Source organism: Pagrus pagrus, assembly GCF_965226575.1.
Source record: "Pagrus pagrus genome assembly, chromosome: 21".
NCBI lineage: Eukaryota > Metazoa > Chordata > Actinopteri > Spariformes > Sparidae > Pagrus > Pagrus pagrus.
In genome coordinates, this window is record NC_140208.1 from 7,574,570 (window position 1) to 7,593,954 (window position 19,385).

Sequence of the window (19,385 nt, forward strand, 5' to 3'; positions counted from 1 at the left end):
CAAATAAAGTTTTCTGAATTGAATTGAAGATGCTCTTCATATGTAAATGTATTAAATGTTTTCCATAAATTAATTCTGATTTTAATTTCCAATTCATAGTTTGACATCCTGTGAAGCTGCTGAAAATTCAAAATGACCACACCTGTGTCAATCCCAAAATTGCTGAAAGAACACCTGGATGATCTGGATGAAGATGGGCTGAGGAAATTTCAGTGGCACTTGTTCCAGATTCAGGTAGACGGATCCCGACCCATCCTGAGGTCCAAGCTGGAGAAAGCTACCAGAGAGGAAACTGTGGATAGACTGGTGCAGGTTTTTGGTGAAGATGGTTCTGTGGCGTGGACAGTGGATACTTTACATCGGATGAATTTTAATGACCTTGCCTCAAAGCTAGTTCAAGGTAAAATGTCTTAGTATGTTAATTCTTTACATATTTTCTATGGACAAAAAATACGTTGAGAAAACAAATGTTTTATACATTTTTACTGTCATTTTTATTGTGATGTTATGACAAGCTGTGTCTGATTAAGTGTCAAACTGTAGCTGAGCCTCATGTGAAAGCAGAAAGACAATTGGAGTATATACAGTAGAGTATAACAAATATTGTGATTCCCACTGAGGAACCTGTGACTTAATTGTAGCAGTAATATTACTTAACTTCTTTATTTGATTTACAGCCAAAATGGACCAAATGAACCAAAGCATGGAACAGCAAGTAGATGAGCCAGGGGCCTCCTCTGCAAGAGAGGAACCAGGGACCTCCTCTGCAAGAGAGGAACCAAGAGAAGATGATCCCACTGTGCCTGATGATCTCTCTTGTTCAATTTGCTTAAGTCTTTTCACTGACCCTGTGATGCTGCAGTGTGGCCACAGTTTCTGTCGGACCTGCGTTCACCAACACTGGGAGAGGAACATCGTTAGGGAATGCTCACTTTGTAAGAAGTTTATACCTGAAGGTGACCCTCCGATTAATTTTAATCTGAAGAGTTTGTGTGAAAGCTACAGAGGGAGAAGTCAAGGAGATCCATCAGGAGGACACAGAAACAACACAGAGTCATTTCAGGTGAGGTTGTTTTAGTTATTTAACCAACTTTGTTCAACTGCATTGTTGAATGAGTGTTCATTTTTGAGTGTAAATGAATGAAGCTCACCATCAAGCCAGTGTTTACCGATTATGGGGCACAGGTTTGACAATTGTATCAATCAGCATTAAAGTTGCTGTAATTCTGCATTTATTAAGAAACATTGTGGGATCGTCTGTTGTCGAGGTAGACAGAAGGACGATGGTGTATGTGCTTTATTACTTTAGCTGCAGGCAGCACAGTGTGAACAACAGTCATTATCTTACATGAAATGACATGAGGAACAAGAAAGAAACAAAAACAATGTCACCCTAAAGTAAGAGATAGTTGGATTGTGAAGAGATTTGTTAAAATTTCATTATTAATTCAAGAGGGATTTTAATTTCAGACTAGACTAGACTTTTTTTTTTTTAGCTACTTGTCAATCAACTCATACGTGCTTTCCGCCACAGCCCACTTCACAGCAAAAATGAAGCGTGGTCAGTGGCGACGGGTTTCAGGAGCTACTGGGCTCTGTCGAGCCTAATTACCAAATTCCATCAAGACCTACGTTACCCGTCGATTAGAGGCTCGTTTTGAGGAGCGGAAAAACGGACTGAAAACGCAACTTGCAAGTACTAAGTTCGTGGCTATTACAACGGACTGCTGGACCGCGCTCACAACAGAGAGGTATGTGACAATTAGCTGTGAGGTTATCAGCTGTGTGTCTACCTGGCATACTCTGCGTTAACAGGACGGCGGAATTAACTTTCCAGTCCTCATCGATATAGTGACATGTAAACTAGTTGATGCGGTGGAGACGTGGGGACTTAGTAGGAAAGTGTCTGCATGCGTCCACGACAACGCGCGCAACATCGTGGCAGCCAACTCTCCCGGACGGGTCAGCTGGGACTCGATCCCCTGTTTTGCACATACACTGCAGCTGGCGGTAAATGACGGATTTAACGTGTTTGTGCATCGGGTTATTGTTGCAGCGGGGCGGCTTGTTAGGCACTTCAACCACAGCACACCTGCATGCATGGCACTGGAGGCCAAACAGGACCAAATGCGTCTTCCGAAGCAACGGTTACTAATCGGTTAATGAGCGTCAGTTATCGGTCATAAAAAAAATTTAAAATGTGCATCCCTATTTCAGACTCCACCCAAGAACATCAAAGAGACGCAGGAATATTTGGGAAGCATCAAACAATTGTGGGATTCATCAGTTGAGCGCATTAAGGTTTGTCAGCACTTCTACGTATATTTTTGACTTTGATGAGTCACATCTCAAATAAAGTTTCTACTGTGACCCACAGACTCAGAGCTGCAACACAGAGAATAAGATTACGGACGACTTCAAGATGCTTCGTGCCGTACTCGACGAAGAGGAAAAGACCAGACGAGCTGCATTAAGAAAAGAAGCGAGACAGAAGATTCGTATGACACATTTGATCTATGAGAAGATCAAAAACACATTCTTGCTCTCTGACACTATGGTAGAAATTGGAAAGTTTGGGGCCGACGAAAGGTTCATTGGGGTAAATATCAGATCTCATGACAGGTCGAATTCATGAAAAGTAATGTGAGGAATAATAATGCATTTCTTGTTTTCTTTGCAGGACTGTGGGACTGAAATGAAAAGGTGTGTATGATTAATGATGTTTGTTCTGATTTTGTTCTGTTCCCTGAATGTTTTTTATACTTGTAATATTTTCTTATCCTATATGTTATTTTATGTAATACAATTTATCTTTAAGCTGTTTTTATTTTTGAAGCACATTGAGTTTACGCTTGTTGTATGAAATGTGCTATATAAATAAATTTGACTTGACTTGACTGTCAGGAATCAGTTCCTGCATGCCAATATGTAAACTGAAAGCGTTATTGGTCAGAAATCCTTCTTCAGGCCACCTGACACCCCATTTCCTGTCACTTGTGAACAAGATGCTGAGATACTCAAGTCTTTCTGTCTGTGGGAGTTAATGTTTCAGCTGAGAAATCCTGCTCATCCTGAGGTTTTACGAGTCGACTTCATACACCTACAGACACAAGAGCAAACAGGAGAGAGAGCGAGTTTAGAAAGAGGCCGGGCTCTCTCTCTCCAACACACACACATGCACGCATATAAATGCACAGGGTCAAATAAACAGATTGCACAAATGGTTCAGCGATCAGTGAACCTTTGCTTTGTAGTTGTGTTAGGAAGGGATCTCTGCACAGCAATTAACGATAAGCGCTTTTCAATAACTCTTTCAAGGTATATATGGTGTGTGAGTGAAGTTTTAGGGGAGACTTTTTAAAAACCTGTTAATTTCTTGAATTAGATCCAGAATGGAGATGGCTTCGAGTAATCTACGGACAATTTCACAAGCACGGATAAATGTGTCCAAGCATGTGGAAAACCTTCCGCTCAGAGTCTTGACGAAGATGTTGAACGACAGAAAACGGAGTAAGTTTTCAGACCCATAAGCTTTGAATTAATTCAGATTTCACCTCTGTTCTTTAAACTCACCAGTGAAGTGCTTTCTGTTTGATTTGTAGCCTCTGTGGTTCTGGACCCCGAAACTGAGTCTTCACGCCTCTCTGTGTCTGACCATCTGACCGGGGTGAAGGTCAATGATACACAGCAGCTGTGTCCTGGAAACACAGCATTCAGCCTCCGCTATCAGCGGTATCTACAGAAAAGTCCCAAAAGGATGAGACTAGAACAAGACTACAAATTTTTACCATTACCATACCAAGTGCCATTTGATTATCCTTATTATTACAAATCCATCCAGGCCCATCCACTTCAATTCCAGCCATTGCAACGTCCTCTTGCTCCTCTTCCTCCTGCTCCTCTTCCTTCTGCTCCTCTTCCTTCTGCTTATCTTCCTCCTGCTCCTCTTCCTCCTGCTCCTCTTCCTCCTGCTCCTCTTCCTTCTGCTCCTCTTCCTTCTGCTTATCTTCCTCCTGCTCCTCTTCCTCCTGCTCCTCTTCCTTCTGCTTATCTTCCTCCTGTGTTTTCCTCTTCCTCTGAGGCTGAGGATGAGGCTGGCGATGAGGTGGAGCAGGGCCGTGCAGAGACCTTCAGAGAGGAAGGTGCTCAAAGTTAAAAGGGGCACATGGACCTGGAGATGAAACAATGAATTGATCAGTTGAAATTAATTGACAACTATTTTGATAACAGATATTTTGTTTAAGTCACTTTTCAAACAAAAACACAAAACGTGTGTTGGCTCCAGCTTCATCTCTTTTTGTTTCAGTCCTCTCTTTACGAGGCATCTCTGCACTGCTGAATGAAATTTCATGATAATACAAGAAATTATGATAAACAATAAAAGATACACACAGTTAAAACTGTGTAAGTAGCAAAGTGAACTGCTGATGACACAATGATCTCTTAAGCAGCTTTGTATTATAATTCTAGATTTAGCAGAAGCTGTTTGATAAAACATGCTTTTAGATTCTTGAACATTTATGGCCTACGTTTCTCAAATATAATGCTCTCTACTATTAAGAGACTCAGTAAAAAGGAAATAATAGAAAAGCACATTTGATTGCAAAGGATGTTAAATCTGTTCTTCGAACGATTAAAACAACTGGTACTATTTCCTACAATTTAATAAAAGTATTTAACAGAACTACAACTACAAAAACAACAACAACAACCAAACAATATAATACACTTTGACAAAAGGGCAGTTAGGACATCAGGGGCAAAGGGGCAGGTGCCAAAACCCTCTGATGTCACATCATTGTACTGTTTTTCTATTGTTTGATGTTACATGATTTAAACTTCTTAAGCCATTATTGTTGTTGTGATATACTCAGGTGAAATCCTGATATCTTGCTTGAAAAAATTATATTACATGGTTGAAATACTGAAAAAACATTATATCTGATGCCACATCATTGTACTGTTTTGTTTGCATGCTAACTTTTAGCATTTAGCTTAAAGCACCACTGTGCCTAAATACAGCCTGACTGGGCTGATAGCATGGCTGTTGACACTTAGTCTTGTTTTTTTAATGACCTGAAGTAAATATTTTATATGAGGAATCTCAGTTTATCTGTTACTGTTGTTTTATGGGTGTTTAAGGCTTTTTTGCAGTTGTTGTGATATAAACATGTGAAATCCTGATATCTTGCATTAAAAATGTACACAATAGAAGTACTGAAAAACTGTTACATTTGATGCCACTTCATTTTATTTACAAGATCAATGTATAATTGTGATCATGTTTGCATGCTGTTGTTAGTATTAAGCTCAAAGCACCACTGTGCCTAAATATCCTAAATGAGGATACATTTTATAGGTAATGTAGGAATATGTCCAGTGAATGTACAATATCATCTGATCACGACCTGCCTCAAGAACAGCTAATAAAGCAGCTGACTCATGTTTGTTAATACTGTGCTACTTTCACTGTCATTTTTAATCCAGTTACCTTCCTTTGCCCCATTGGCAGCCCAGCTCCATCATCATAAATAGGCTACAGTAGGCCATCGTCAATTGTCATTGCTGTTGTCATAACTATTAAACTGGTACAAGTCTTGGGGGTGATGTAAAGCAGAGGTGCACACGTCTCTCCACTAGAGGTCCTCAGAGTCTGTGCCGAGTGCTGCTGGTGAGAGAGAAACAACTGAACGTGCAACAGGAAATAAAAACGAGAGAAGATCAACTTTTAATAACTGAACATTTGTGACTGTGCCTGTAGGTGTGTCTCATTTCTGTATGTGTAGAAAATGTCTCAGGCATGAAGATAATACACACAGCAGGTGAGGGACAGTTTATTTCCTGTACACACTCTTTAACGGTCAATTCAGAAGCGACATTGAGAGCCCGCCACTCCGAAAACCCCCGGTCAAACTAGCCCCCAGTTATTTTATGGCGCCTGTAGGCCATGGGTCTATGCGTATGCGCCAGGCGAGCAACTCCGTTGAAATCAACGGCGGCTATTTTCCAATCCGGTATCCACTAATAATACATTCATGCTGTAGGCCTATATACTAGACATTACCATAATGCAGTCCAAGAACAGAATTCAAAATAAAAGCATCGACCTATGAACGCAATTTGCAATTTCACATTAATTCAGCTAGTCAGTCTGTTAATTAATTGAAAGATTAGTTAATTAATTAATTGAGCATTTAAGAAATTCATTGATTATTTACGTAAATCATTTAACCGGCCTTATTCTGATCACATTGAAGCCTTAGAAGATGGAGGCCATGGCATTTAATCTGTGTGAATGAGTAGTCCAACGTAAAAATAAACATAATATCAGGAGCTTCTGATGAATACTTGACTTAATACGTTAATTGAAACTACCTGTTTCCACAGAGTAATCTCAGCCTGAGCGTCACTCAGGTAGCAGCAGAAGCTTCTGATGTGGAATTTCAAAATTAAAGCCCTCTTACAGGTAAAATCTTTTCAATATTTCCATATGAATTCAGATTTATGACTCTCTGAGGTGGAGTACTGTTATTCTGAATTTAAATAACTGTGGAAACAGGTAGTTTCCATCCAATGTCAGAGAGCTTTGATTTTGAAATTCCACATCAGAACTTCCTGGTATTAGTCTAATCCAAAATGTGTTAGTTTGACCGTTGAACACGTCATTCACTGTCCATTACCTGAAACCAGGTGGACGTGAACAGCTGCTGGCTTACAAGTAGGAAATACGACCTGGATGCTCTTCTTTGTCCTTTTTCTAGAAGAAAGTGGGAAACTTTTGAGTTCTGAGATGTCTGGAATGCAGCCAGAAGAATAAAGGTGAGCAGTGAGATACTGATATGTTTTTAAGCATTTTTTTTTATTATTAGTGTTCAGTTATTCAGTTCAATATGTTAGTAGTGGTAGAGTTTTGAAGCAGTTTGCTTTAATGACAGAATATAACAGTTACACAAGTCTCCTAAAACCATCGTCAGGTGGCCTTATGAACATTACAACAGGGTCAGGTTAATGAATGGGGGACTTGTTAGAATATATGAACAGGAAGAAGAGTTATAGGATGGAAAAGCTCTTTCATTGTACATGTGGGCGTGCATCAGTTTCCAGTCAGACTGTGTGTGTGTGTGTGTGTGGGGGGGGGGGTTATCTGATGCATGTCCACATGTACATTGGACCTCTAGAGATTAAGCTGTGTGTCCAAGTTTTTATTATATTGCTTTCGTCTGATAACCAGAACATAAAGATAGTCACACCTCAGAGTTGCTGACAGCTTGTAAATGTATTTCATTTTTTCCATAAATTAATTCTGACTTTAATTTCCACTTGATAGTTTGACATCCTGTGAAGCTGCTGAAAATTCAAAATGGCCACACCAGTGTCAATCCCAATATTGCTGAAAAGGCACCTGGATGATCTGACTGAAGAACGGCTGAGGGAATTTCAGTGGTACCTGCTCCAGATTCAGGTAGACGGATCCCGACCCATCCCGAGGTCCAAGCTGGAGAACGCTACCAGAGAGGAAACTGTGAATATACTGGTGCAGGTTTTCGGGGAAGATGGTGCTGTGGCGAGGACAGTGGCTACTTTATCTGAGATGTTTCTTAATGACCTTGCCTCAAACCTTCAAGTTCAAGGTGAAATGTCTTAGTATGTTAATTCTTTACATATTTTTTATGGTGTTTGTCAAGTGTCAAACTCTTAAACAGTAGCTGAGCCTCATGTGGAGTATATACAGTAGAGTATAACAAATATTATAATTCCCACTGAGGAACCTTCGACTTAATTATAGCAGTAATATTACTTTACTTATTTATTCGATTTACAGCCAAAATGGACCAAATGAACCAAAGCATGGAACAGCAAGTAGATGAGCCAGGGGCCTCCTCTGCAAGAGAGGAGCCAGGGACCTCCTCTGCAAGAGAGAAACCAAGAGAAGATGATCCCACTGTGCCCGAGGATCTCTCTTGTTCAATTTGCTTATGTCTTTTCATTGACCCTGTGGTGCTGCAGTGTGGCCACAGTTTCTGTCAGTCCTGCCTTCACCAACACTGGGAGATAAACACCCGTGGGGAATGCCCACTTTGTAGGGAGCGTTCATTTGGAGGTGACCCTCCTATTAATTTTATTCTGAAGAGTTTGTGTGAATACTACAGAGGGGGAAGTCAAGGTGATCCATCAGGAGGACACAGAAACAACACAGAGTCATTTCAGGTGAGGTTGTTTTAGTTATTTAACCGACTTTGTTCAACTGCATTGTTGAATGTTGTATTTTGATGTGTAAATGAATGAAGCTCACCATCAAGCCAGTGTTTACCGATTATGGGGCACAGGTCTGACAATTGTATCAATCAGCATTAAAGTTGCTGTAATTCTGCATTTATTAAGAAACATTGTGGGATCGTCTGTTGTCGAGGTAGACAGAAGGACGATGGTATATGTGCTTTATTACTTTAGCTGCAGGCAGCACAGTGAACAGCAGTCATTATATTACATGAAATGACATGGGGAACAAGAGAGAAACAAAAACAATGTCACCCTAAAGTAAGAGATAGTTGGATTGTGAAGATATTTTGGTTAATATTTCATTATTAATTCAAATTGGATTTTCATTTCAGACTCGACCCAAGAACATCAAAGAGAAGCTGGAAAATGTCAAACAATTGTGTGATTCATCAGTTGAGCACATTAAGGTTTGTCAGCACTTCTGTGTATATTTGGACTTTGATGAGTCACATCTTAAACACATTAAGAAATGAAGACAGTTTCTACTGTGACCCACAGACTCAGAGCTGCAACACAGAGAATAAGATTATGGACGACTTCAAGATGCTTCGTGCCTTACTCGACGAAGAGGAAAAGACCAGACTAGATGCATTAAGAGAAGAAGCGAGACTGAAGGGTCGTATGACACATTTGATGTCTGATGTGATCGGAAACACATCCTCGCTCTGTGACGCTATTGAAGATATTGGACAGTTTGGGGCTGGCAAAAGGTTCACTGGGGTAAATATCAGATCTCATAACAGGTCTAATTCATGAAAAGTAATGTGAGGAATAATAATGCATTTCCTGTTTTCTTTGCAGGTCTGTATGGCTGTAATGCTAAGGTGTGTATGACTAATGATGCTTTCTTGTGTTTATGAGCCCTTGCCTTTTGATAAAACTGATGTTGTTCTGTCATGAATCAATTCCTGCATGCCAATATCTCAATTGAAAGCGTTATTGGTCAGAAATCCTTCTTCAGGCCACCTGACGCCGCATTTCCGGTCACTTGTGAACAAGATGCTGAGATACTCAATTCTTTCTGTCTGTGGGAGTTAATGTTTCAGCTGAGAAATCCTGCTCATCCACCTACAGACACAAGAGCAAACAGGAGAGAGACCGAGTTTAGTCAGAGGCTGGGCTCTCTCTCTCCAACACACACACGTGCACACGCATATAAATGCACACGTCAAATAAACAGATTGCACAAATGGTTCAGCGATCAGTGAACCTTTGCTTTGTAATTGCGTTAAGAAGGGATCTCTGCACAGCAATTAACGATAAGCGTTTTTAGATAACTCTTTCAAGGTATATATGGTGTGTGAGTAAAGTTTTAGGGGAGACTTTTTAAAAAATACAAACCTGTTAATTAATTTCTTGAATTTGATCCAGAATGCAGACGGATTTAAGGAGTCTACAGACAGTTTCACAACCATGGATAAATATGTCAGAGCATGTGGAAAACCTTCCGCTCACTGTCTTGACGAAGATGTTGAACGACATAAAACTGAGTAAGTTTTCAGACCCATAAGCTTTGAATTAATTCAAATTTCACCTCTTGTCATTAAACTCACCAGTGAAGTGCTTTTTGTTTGATTTGTAGCCTCTGTGGTTGTGGACCCCGAAACTGCATCTTCATGTCTCTCTGTGCCTGTCCATCCGACCGAGGTGATGGTCAATGATACACAGCAGCCGTGTCCTGGAAACACAGAATACAGCACCCGCTATCAGGAGGATCTACGGAAAAGTCCCAAAAGGATGAGAGTAGAACAAGACTACGAAAATGGGAAAGTGTCATTTCATGATCCTGATAATAACACATCCATCCTGACCAATGAGAGGACATTTACTCAGAAGATGTACCCATATATTTCTCACATTAGAGTCATAGATGAGGATGAGGTTGAGCACAACTTGTTAGTTGTTCCTATTGATGAGGCTGAGGATGAGGTCGAGCAGGGCCGTGCAGAGACCTTCAGAGAGGAAGGTGCCCACAGTTAAAAAGGGGCACATGGACCTGGAGATGAAACAATGAATTGATCAGTTGAAATTACTATTTTGAGAAACTATTTTGATAACAGATTTTTTGTTTAAGTCATTTTTCAAACAAAAACACAAAACATGTGTTGGCTCCAGCTTCATCTCTTTTTTGTTTCAGTCCTCTCTTTATGAGGCGTCTCTGCACTGCTGAATGAAATTTCATGATAATACAAGAAATTATGATAAACAATAAAATAACAATAACGAAAATAAAATTCTCAAATATAATGCTTTCTACTATTAAGAGACTAATTAAAGGGAAATTATAGAAAAACACACTTCAACAGATGTTATTCTGTTCTTCAAACTAGCAAAACAACTGGTACTATTTCCTACAATTTAACAGAACTACCTCTACGTAAACAACAACCAAACAATATAATACACTTTGACAAAAGGACACTTTGGACGTCAGGGGCAAAGGGGCAGGTGCCAAAACCCTCTGATGTCACATCATTGTACTGTTTTTCTATTGTTTGATGTTACATGATTTAAACTTCTTAAGCCATTATTGTTGTTGTGATATACTCAGGTGAAATCCTGATGTCTTGCTTGAAAAAATTATATTACATGGTTGAAATACTGAAAAAACATTATATCTGATGCCACATCATTGTACTTTGTTCATGTTTGCATGCTGTCGTTAGCATTTAGCTCAAAGCACCACTGTGCCTGAATACAGCCTGTTTTTTTAATGAGCTGAAGTAAATATTTTATATGAGGAATCTCAGTTTATCTGTTGGTTTCTGTTGTTTTAAGGGTGTTTAAGGCTTTTTTGCATTTTCAGATGTTTCATGATTTAGTTGTTGTGATTTACTCATGTGAAATCCTGATATCTTGCATCAAATTGTAGATAATAGAAGTACTGAAAAACTGTTGCATTTGATGCCACTTCATTTTATTTACAAGATCAATGTATAATTGTGATCATGTTTAAGTATTTAGCTCAAAGCACCACTGCGCCTAAATATCCTAAATTATGATACATTTTATAGGTAATGTAGGAATATGCCCAGTGAATGTACAATATCATCTGGTCACGACCTGCCTCAAGAACAGCTAATAAAGCAGCTGACTCATGTTTGTTAATACTGTGCTACTTTCACTGTGATTTTTAATCCAGTTACCTTCCTTTGCCCCATTGGCAGCCCAGCTCCATCATCATAAATAGGCTACAGTAGGCCATCGTCAATTGTCATTGCTGTTGTCATAACTATTAAACTGGTACAAGTCTTGGGGGTGATGTAAAGCAGAGGTGCACACGTCTCTCCACTAGAGGTCCTCAGAGTCTGTGCTGAGTGCTGCTGGTGAGAGAGAAACAACTGAACGTGCAACAGGAAATAAAAACGAGAGAAGATCAACTTTTAATAGCTGAACATTTGTGACTGTGACTGTAGGTGTGTCTCATTTCTGTATGTGTAGAAAATGTCTCAGGCATGAAGATAATACACACAGCAGGTGAGGGACAGTTTATTTCCTGTACACACTCTTTAACGGTCAATTTAAATCTCTAGATGAGGCCACGCAGTGTGTCACGCGCGTGAGAAGCGACATTGAAAGCCTCCACTCTGAAAACCCCCGGTCAAACTAGCCCCCGGGTATTTTAAGGTGCCTGTATATTCTACATATTACAATAATGCAGTCCAAGAAAACAGAATTTAAAATAAAAGCACAATTTGCAATTTCACATTAATTCAGCCAGTCAGTCTGTTAATTTATTGTTGAATTAATTGAACGATTAGTTAATTCATTAATTGAGCATTTAAGGAATTCATTGATTATTTACGTAAATCATTTAACCAGCCTTATTCTGATAACATTGAAGCCTTAGAAGATGGAGGCCATGGCATTTCATTTGTGTGAATAAGTAGTCCAACGTAAAAATAAACATAATATCAGGAGCTTCTGATGAATACTTGACTTAATAATCAAATATTTTCAATATTTCCCTCAAATTAGATTTACGTTAATAGAAACTACCTGTTTCCACAGAGTAATCTCAGCCTGAGCGTCACTCAGGTAGCAGCAGAAGCTTCTGATGTGGAATTTCAAAATTAAAGCCCTCTAATAGGTAAAATTATTTTCAATATTTCCATGAATTCAGATTTATGACTCTGAGGTGGAGTACTATTATTCTGAATTTAAATAACTGCGGAAACAGGTAGTTTCCATCCAATGTCAATCTGAATTTAAAGGTAAATATTGGAAAATATTTTAAATTTCAGAGGGCTTTAATTTTGAAATTCAACATCGGAACTTCCTGGTATAACCTGAGTGACTCTCTGGGGTGGGGTACTATTAGTCATTAACTGTCCATTACCTGAAACCAGGTGGACGTGAACAGCTGCTGGCTTACAAGTAGGAAATACGACCTGGATGCTCTTCTTTGTCCTTTTTCAAGAAGAAAGTGTGAAACTTTTGAGTTCTGTGATGTCTGGAATGCAGCCAGAAGAATAAAGGTGAGCAATAAGAGATACTGACATTTTTTTAGCATTTTTTTTAATTAGTGTTCAGGTTCAGCTCACCTGCTGGTAGATAAGAGTGAAGTGACAGAGGCGTAGGTCGCATTCAAAGTGAAGTGGGACAGTCTGACAGAGGTTCGGGGGGTTCTCCCCAAGAAAATGCTGTGAAATGTGATACCTGAGCTTTGATCACAAAGAGATGATCACCTTCGTGACAAAGTGATCTACTCACATTGTAAACTATTATTCTTTTTGTAAATTATTTGTTGACCTTAGATTTAGTCAATATGTTATATGTTAGTAGTGGTAGAATTTTGAAGCAGTTTGCTTAAATGACAGGATATCACAGTTACACAAGTCTCCTAAAACCATCGTCAGTCAGGTGGCCTTATGAACATTACAACAGGGTCAGGTTAATGTGACTATTCCTCCTGTTCACAGTGGCCTTACAGCGATCCCTTTGGAATGAATGGGGGACTTGTAAGAATATATGAACAGGAAGAAGAGTTATAGGATGGAAAAGCTCTTTCATTGTACATGTGGGCGTGCATCAGTTTCCAGTCAGACTGTGTGTGTGTGTGTGGGGGGGGGGGGTTCCACATGTACATTGGACCTCTAGAGATTAAGCTGTGTGTCCAAGTCTTTATTATATTGCTTTCGTCTGATAACCAGAACATAAAGATAGTCACACCTCAGAGTTGCTGACAGCTTTGATACAAGGGGGAGGCAGCGTCATTTGCGGCCTCGGACCGGAGATTGCAATGTTGTCGAACATTTGATATCTTTCTCAAATGTGAGCTGTTTCTAGTGTCATGTGTTATGAGTGGTACACCATCAAATAATTCCCAGTTTAGTAACAACATCTGAATAGATTGATTTTCTAACAATGAAAACAAAGTGTTTTGTGTTCAGTTTAAATCCCTTTGTACTACAGTGATGATCCCTCTCTGACTGCCAACGGACAAACACTTTTCAACATTTTTCCAGCAAGACTTAAAAGTTTAGATTTGAAATGGAATTAAATTTAATAGATATTAAATTGTTGTAACTATTTCTATATCCTTGGTGTTTTCATGTAGGTGTTACAATCAACCCTGCACATGGTGGCAGATGTAACATTTGACTTCTAATGTTGATTGTAAAAAAATTTGATGACTTTTAACACAGATATAAAGGTTACCCTCATAAAAAATATGTCCAAATAGTTGAAGAGGTTTATGAGAAATGTTATCAAAACCAAATATTGTTACCATTGCCCCTGGTCTCCCCCACTTCCAGTGTAAGTGATGGAAGACAAAATCTATTCTCCATCCATCCATCCATTCTCTACCGCTGTGGGGGCAGCTGTCTGAGCAGGGACACCCAGACTTCCCTCTCCCCGGACAATTCCTCCAGCTCTTCCCGGAGGATCCCAAGGCGTTCCCAGGCCAGCCGGGTGACATAGTCACTCCAGCGTGTCCTGGGTTTTCCTCGGAACACCTCCCGAGGGAGGCGTCCAGGGGGCATCCGATACAGAGGTGGGGGTAGGAACTTAGATTGACCGGTAAATCGAGAGCTTCGCCTTTCGGCTCAGCTATCTCTTCACCACAACAGACCGATATAACGACACCCTGGACGAAAACCGCATTGTTCCTCCTGAATCTGAGGTTCGACTATCGGCCGAATTCTCCTCTCCAGTACCCTGGAATAGACTTTACCAGGGAGGCTGAGGAGTGTGATCCCAGATAGTTTGAACACACCCTCTGGTCCCCCTTTTTGAATAGAGGGACCACCACCCCGGTCTGCCAGTCCAGAGGCACTGTCCCCGACTGCCATGCAATGTTGCAGAGACGTTTCAGCCAAGACAGCCCCACAACATCCAGAGACTTGAGGTACTCAGGGCGGATCTCATCCACCCCTAGTGCTATGCCACCGGGGAGCTTCCGAACTACCTCGGTGACTTCGATGGCTCGATAGGACTCCTTCTTCAGCTTGACAGCACCCCTTACTTTCCGTGTCCACCACAGGGTTCAGGGATTGCCGCCACGACAGGCACCAGAGACCTTACGGCCACAGCTCCGAACAGCCGCGTCAACAATGGAAGCGGAGAACAAGGTCCATTCGGACTCAATGTCCCCAGCCTCCCTTGGGATCTGGTCAAAGCTCTCCCGGAGGTGGGAGATGACACGACCACAAAGTCGATCATTGATCTCCGGTCAAGGGTGTCCTGGTGCCACGTGCACTGATGGACACCCTTATGCTTGAACATGGTGTTCGTTATGGACAAACTGTGACTATCACAGAAGTCCAACAGCAGAACACCACTCTGGTTCAGATCGGGGAGGCCGTTCCTCCCAATCACACCCCTCCAGGTAACACTGTCGCCGCCCATGTGAGCAGGCCGCGCAGTGCTCCAACCGGGGCACTGGAGAGTACCCCGGTTGGAGCACTCTCCAGTACCCCTCCCAGGGTCTCCAAGAAGGCCGGGTACTCTGCACCGCTGTTTGGCCCGTAGGCCGAAACAACAGTGAGAGACCTATCCCCGACCCGGAGGTGCAGGGAGACGACCCTCTCGTTCACCGGGGAAAACTCCAACACATGGCGGCTGAGCTGGGGAGCTATAAGCAAGCCCACACCAGCTCGCCGCCTCTCACCACAGGCAACTCCAGAGTAGAAGAGAGTCCAGTCTCTCTCAAGGAGTTGGGTTGCAGAGCCCAGACTGTGCGTGGAAGCGAGCCCAACTATCTCTAGACGGTAACGCTCAACATCCTGCACTAGCTCAGGCTCTTTCCCCCCCAGCGAGGTGACATTCCATGTCCCCATGGCTAGAGTCACCTTCCGGGGATTGGGTCGCCGGGGCACCCACCCAGAACAGCTACCCAAATCCCACCGCACCGGCCCCTTCTGAACCTTCCTGCGGGTGGTGAGCCTACTGGAGAGCGGGCCTACAGTACGTTGCTCCTTCAGGCTGTGCCCGGCCGGGTCCCGTGGGCAAAGACCCGGCCTCCAGGCCCTACCAGGCGCATTAAGCCCCGGACAACATAGCTCCTAGGATCATTCAGGTACTCAAACCCCTCCACCACGATAAGGTGTCAAGGAGGAGTATTCTCTATTCTCGTTTTGTGCAAAAATATATTCAAACATGCTGCTGACATGAGGCTTCAGCTGTCTGGAAGACATCCCCTCTGTCTGACTCAAAGTTATTGTTTTAGACCCCCTTCAAGTGAGGTCCAACACAAAACAAACAGGTTGTAGTTTTAGAGGAAGGTAAATTTATTAAGTAAATTGCAAACAAACAACCCAACAAACAAATTGATGGGCTTGATCTGGGGCTAACCCTCTACCCTAACACAACAAATCATCTCTCATCTCATTTTCTTGTCCGCTATATCCCTATTTGGGGTCGCGGGGTGTTGCTGCTTTATCCCCCCTTTTGGGGGGTTGCGGGGCTACTGGGGCCAAATCCAGTTCTCAAGGGGCGAAGACCAGGGTACACCCCTGGATGAGACGCCAGCTCATCCCAGGGCCCTCTGATGGCAGAGGCTGCCTCGCAAGATGCCAACTGCGCATCAGGAGCAATTTTAGGGGTTCAGCATCTTGCTCAAGGATGCTTCGGCATGTAGCTCAGTTCCGCCCAGGGGAGCCAGGGTTTAGAACCTGCTCTACCCACTGAGCTACAGCCGCCCCAGCTAAGATGACACTTGTGCGATACCAGGATATAACAATATCCAAAGCAGTAGATGGTATCTTGTCACATGTCACAATAACAATATGATATCAACATACTGTCCAGACCTAGTAACTGACAAGTGTTTTACGACTGCTTGAAATACTGTGACTGTTACATACAGAATTATCTGTATAATCTACTTCACTAAAGGCACTGTGTGTTTATGTATTTCTTTATTTTTTTGGAGTTTTGAAAAAAGAAAAGAAAACTGGTGTCATAACCTGCCATGAAATCTGTGATCCCTCAAAGCCTGTACTGTACATGAAGTCAGTAACACCGACACAGCACATGGTGGACTTTGCTTCCACCATCTGTTCAAGAGGCAGAGCTGCAGCATGTAGAAACTGGAGCCCTGTGAAGAAGTTATGTACATAAGTATGTGAAGACAAAACTGACTCCCAGAACGTTTTTTTGATGAATCATGATGCTTTTAATTCAACAGTAGAACCGTTGCAGAATTTAACATTTCTGCATTAAAATGTGTAAAGACGAGACTGAGACTCGTTAGACTGAGTTGTGTACTTACATTATCCAAAACGTTTCCAACTCTGTTCAAGGTACCAGTGCGTTTCATTTGATCGCCTGTCGCTATAACTTCAGCGAGAGTGTCAAAGAGCGAGGAAAGAAGTTGGTGAACAAGAGTAAACATCACGTGAGTAGACTCTCTGAGTCATGTTGATCGATTTTCATTTGCAATGTGAGTTGTTCAACAATTAACTTATCTTTATCTTTCTTTAATTCCCCTGGGGACAAATAAAGTTTTCTGAATTTAATTCAATTGAAGATGCTCTTCATATGTAAATGTATTTAATTTTTCCATAAATTAATTCTGATTTTAATTTCCAATTGATAGTTTGACATCCTGTGAACCTGCTGAAAATTCAAAATGACCACACCTGTGTCAATCGGAAAACTGCTGAAAAAGCACCTGGATTATCTGACTGAAGAAAGGCTGAGGGAATTCCAGTGGCACTTGGTCCAGATTCAGGTAGACGGATCCCGACCCATCACGGAGTCCAGACTGGAGAACGCTACCAGAGAGGCAACTGTGAATATACTGGTGGAGGTTTTTGGGGAAGATGGTGCTGTGGCGAGGACAGTGGATACTTTATATGAGATTAATCTTAATGACCTTGCCTCAAAGCTAGTTCAAGGTAAAATGTCTTAGTATGTTAATTCTTTACATATTTTTTATGGACCAAAAATACATTGAGAAAACAAATGTTTTATACATTTTTCTGTCATTTTCATTGCGATGTTATGACAAGCTGTGTCTGATTAAGTGTCAAACTGTAGCTGAGCCTCATGTGGAGTATATACAGTAGAGTATAACAAATATTATGATTCCCACTGAGGAACCTGTGACTTCATTGTAGCAGTAATATTACTTAACTTCTTTATTTGATTTACAGCCAAAATGGACCAAACGAACCAAAGCATGGAACAGCAAGTAGATGAGCCAGGGGCCTCCTCTGCAATAGAGGAACCAAGAGAAGATGATCCCACTGTGCCTGATGATCTCTCTTGTTCAATTTGCTTAAGTCTTTTCACCGACCCTGTGATGCTGCAGTGTGGCCACAGTTTCTGTTGGACCTGCATTCATGAAGACTGGGAGAGGAACATCGTTAGGGAATGCTCTCTTTGTAAGCAGTTTATACCTGAAGGTGACCCTCCGATTAATTTTAGTCTGAAGAGTTGGTGTGAAACCTACAGAGGGAGAAGTCAAGGAGATCCATCAGGAGGACACAGCAACAACACAGAGTCGTGTCAGGTGAGGTTGTTTTAGTCATTTAACCGACTTTGTTCAACTGCATTGTTGAATGTCGTTTTATGATCAAGAATATTTCACTGTGTAAATGAATGAAGCCTACCATCAAGCCAGTGTTTACCAATTATGGATAAAAGAAACAAAAACAATGTCACCCTAAAGTAAGAGATAGTTGGATTGTGAAGAAATATTTGTAATAAATAAATAACATTATTTATTCAAGAGGGATTTTAATTTCAGACTCCACCCAAGAACATCAAAGAGATGCAGGAAAAAGCCAAACAATTGTGTGATTCATCAGTTGAGCACATTAAGGTTTGTCAGCACTTCTACGTATATTTGGACTTTGATGATTCACATCTTAAACACATTAAGAAATAAAGACGATGATCAGTTTCTACTGTGACCCACAGACTCAGAGCTTCTACACAGACAATGAGATTGTAGACGACTTCAAGATGCTTCATGCCTTACTCGACAAAGAGGAAAAGATCAGACGAGATGCATTAAGAGAAGAAGCGAGACAAAAGATTCGTATGTCACATTTGATCCATGATATGACCAAAAACACATCCTCACTCTCTGACACCGTTAGAGAAATTGGGACGTTTGGGGCCGGCGAAAAGTTCATATCGGTAAATATCAGATCTCATGACAGGTCGAATTCATGAAGGGTAATGTGAGGAATAATAATGCATTTCTTCTTTTCTTTGCAGACCTGTGGGACTGAAATGGGAAGGTGTGTATTAATAATGATTTTTCTTGTGTTTATGAGCCCTTGCCTTGTTAATTAATTTATTGAATTTGATCCAGAATGCAGATGGCTTTGAGGAATCTACTGAATATTTCACAACCATGGATAAATATGTTAGAGCATGTGGAAAACCTTCCGCTCACAGTCTTGACGAAGATGTTGAATGACATAAAACTGAGTAAGTTTTCAGACCCATAAGCTTTGAATGAATTCAGATTTCACCTCTGGTCATTAAACTCACCAGTGAAGTGCTTTCTGTTTGATTTGTAGCCTCTGTGGTTCTGGACCGCAAAACTGCATCTTCACGTCTCTCTGTGCCTGTCCATCCGACTGAGGTGATGGTCAATGATACACGGCAGCCGTGTCCTGGAAACACAGAATACAGCACCTGCT

The 19,385-nt window shown here is 41.3% G+C and overlaps 1 protein-coding gene across 1 annotated transcript; it reads left to right on the forward strand.

The window, feature by feature from the left end:
* Nucleotides 1-103: 103 nt before the first annotated feature.
* Nucleotides 104-5,054, forward strand: LOC311250236 (uncharacterized protein). The gene is made up of 7 exons (XM_084341819.1): nucleotides 104-400; nucleotides 678-1,063; nucleotides 2,218-2,301; nucleotides 2,378-2,599; nucleotides 2,681-2,703; nucleotides 3,386-3,510; nucleotides 3,603-5,054. The coding sequence occupies exons 1-7, from the start codon at nucleotides 133-135 to the stop codon at nucleotides 4,154-4,156; spliced, it is 1,662 nt and encodes a 553-aa protein (XP_084197945.1). The 5' UTR covers nucleotides 104-132; the 3' UTR covers nucleotides 4,157-5,054.
* Nucleotides 5,055-19,385: the final 14,331 nt, after the last annotated feature.

Bases quoted from the DNA above. Each gene is read 5' to 3' on its own strand.
- LOC311250236 (XM_084341819.1), top strand. From the start codon at position 133: ATGACCACACCTGTGTCAATCCCAAAATTGCTGAAAGAACACCTGGAT. The intron at 1,064-2,217 runs GTGAGGTTGTTT...TCCCTATTTCAG, and splicing joins ACAACACAGAGTCATTTCAG to ACTCCACCCAAGAACATCAA. The intron at 2,704-3,385 runs GTGTGTATGATT...TTCTTGAATTAG, and splicing joins TGTGGGACTGAAATGAAAAG to ATCCAGAATGGAGATGGCTT.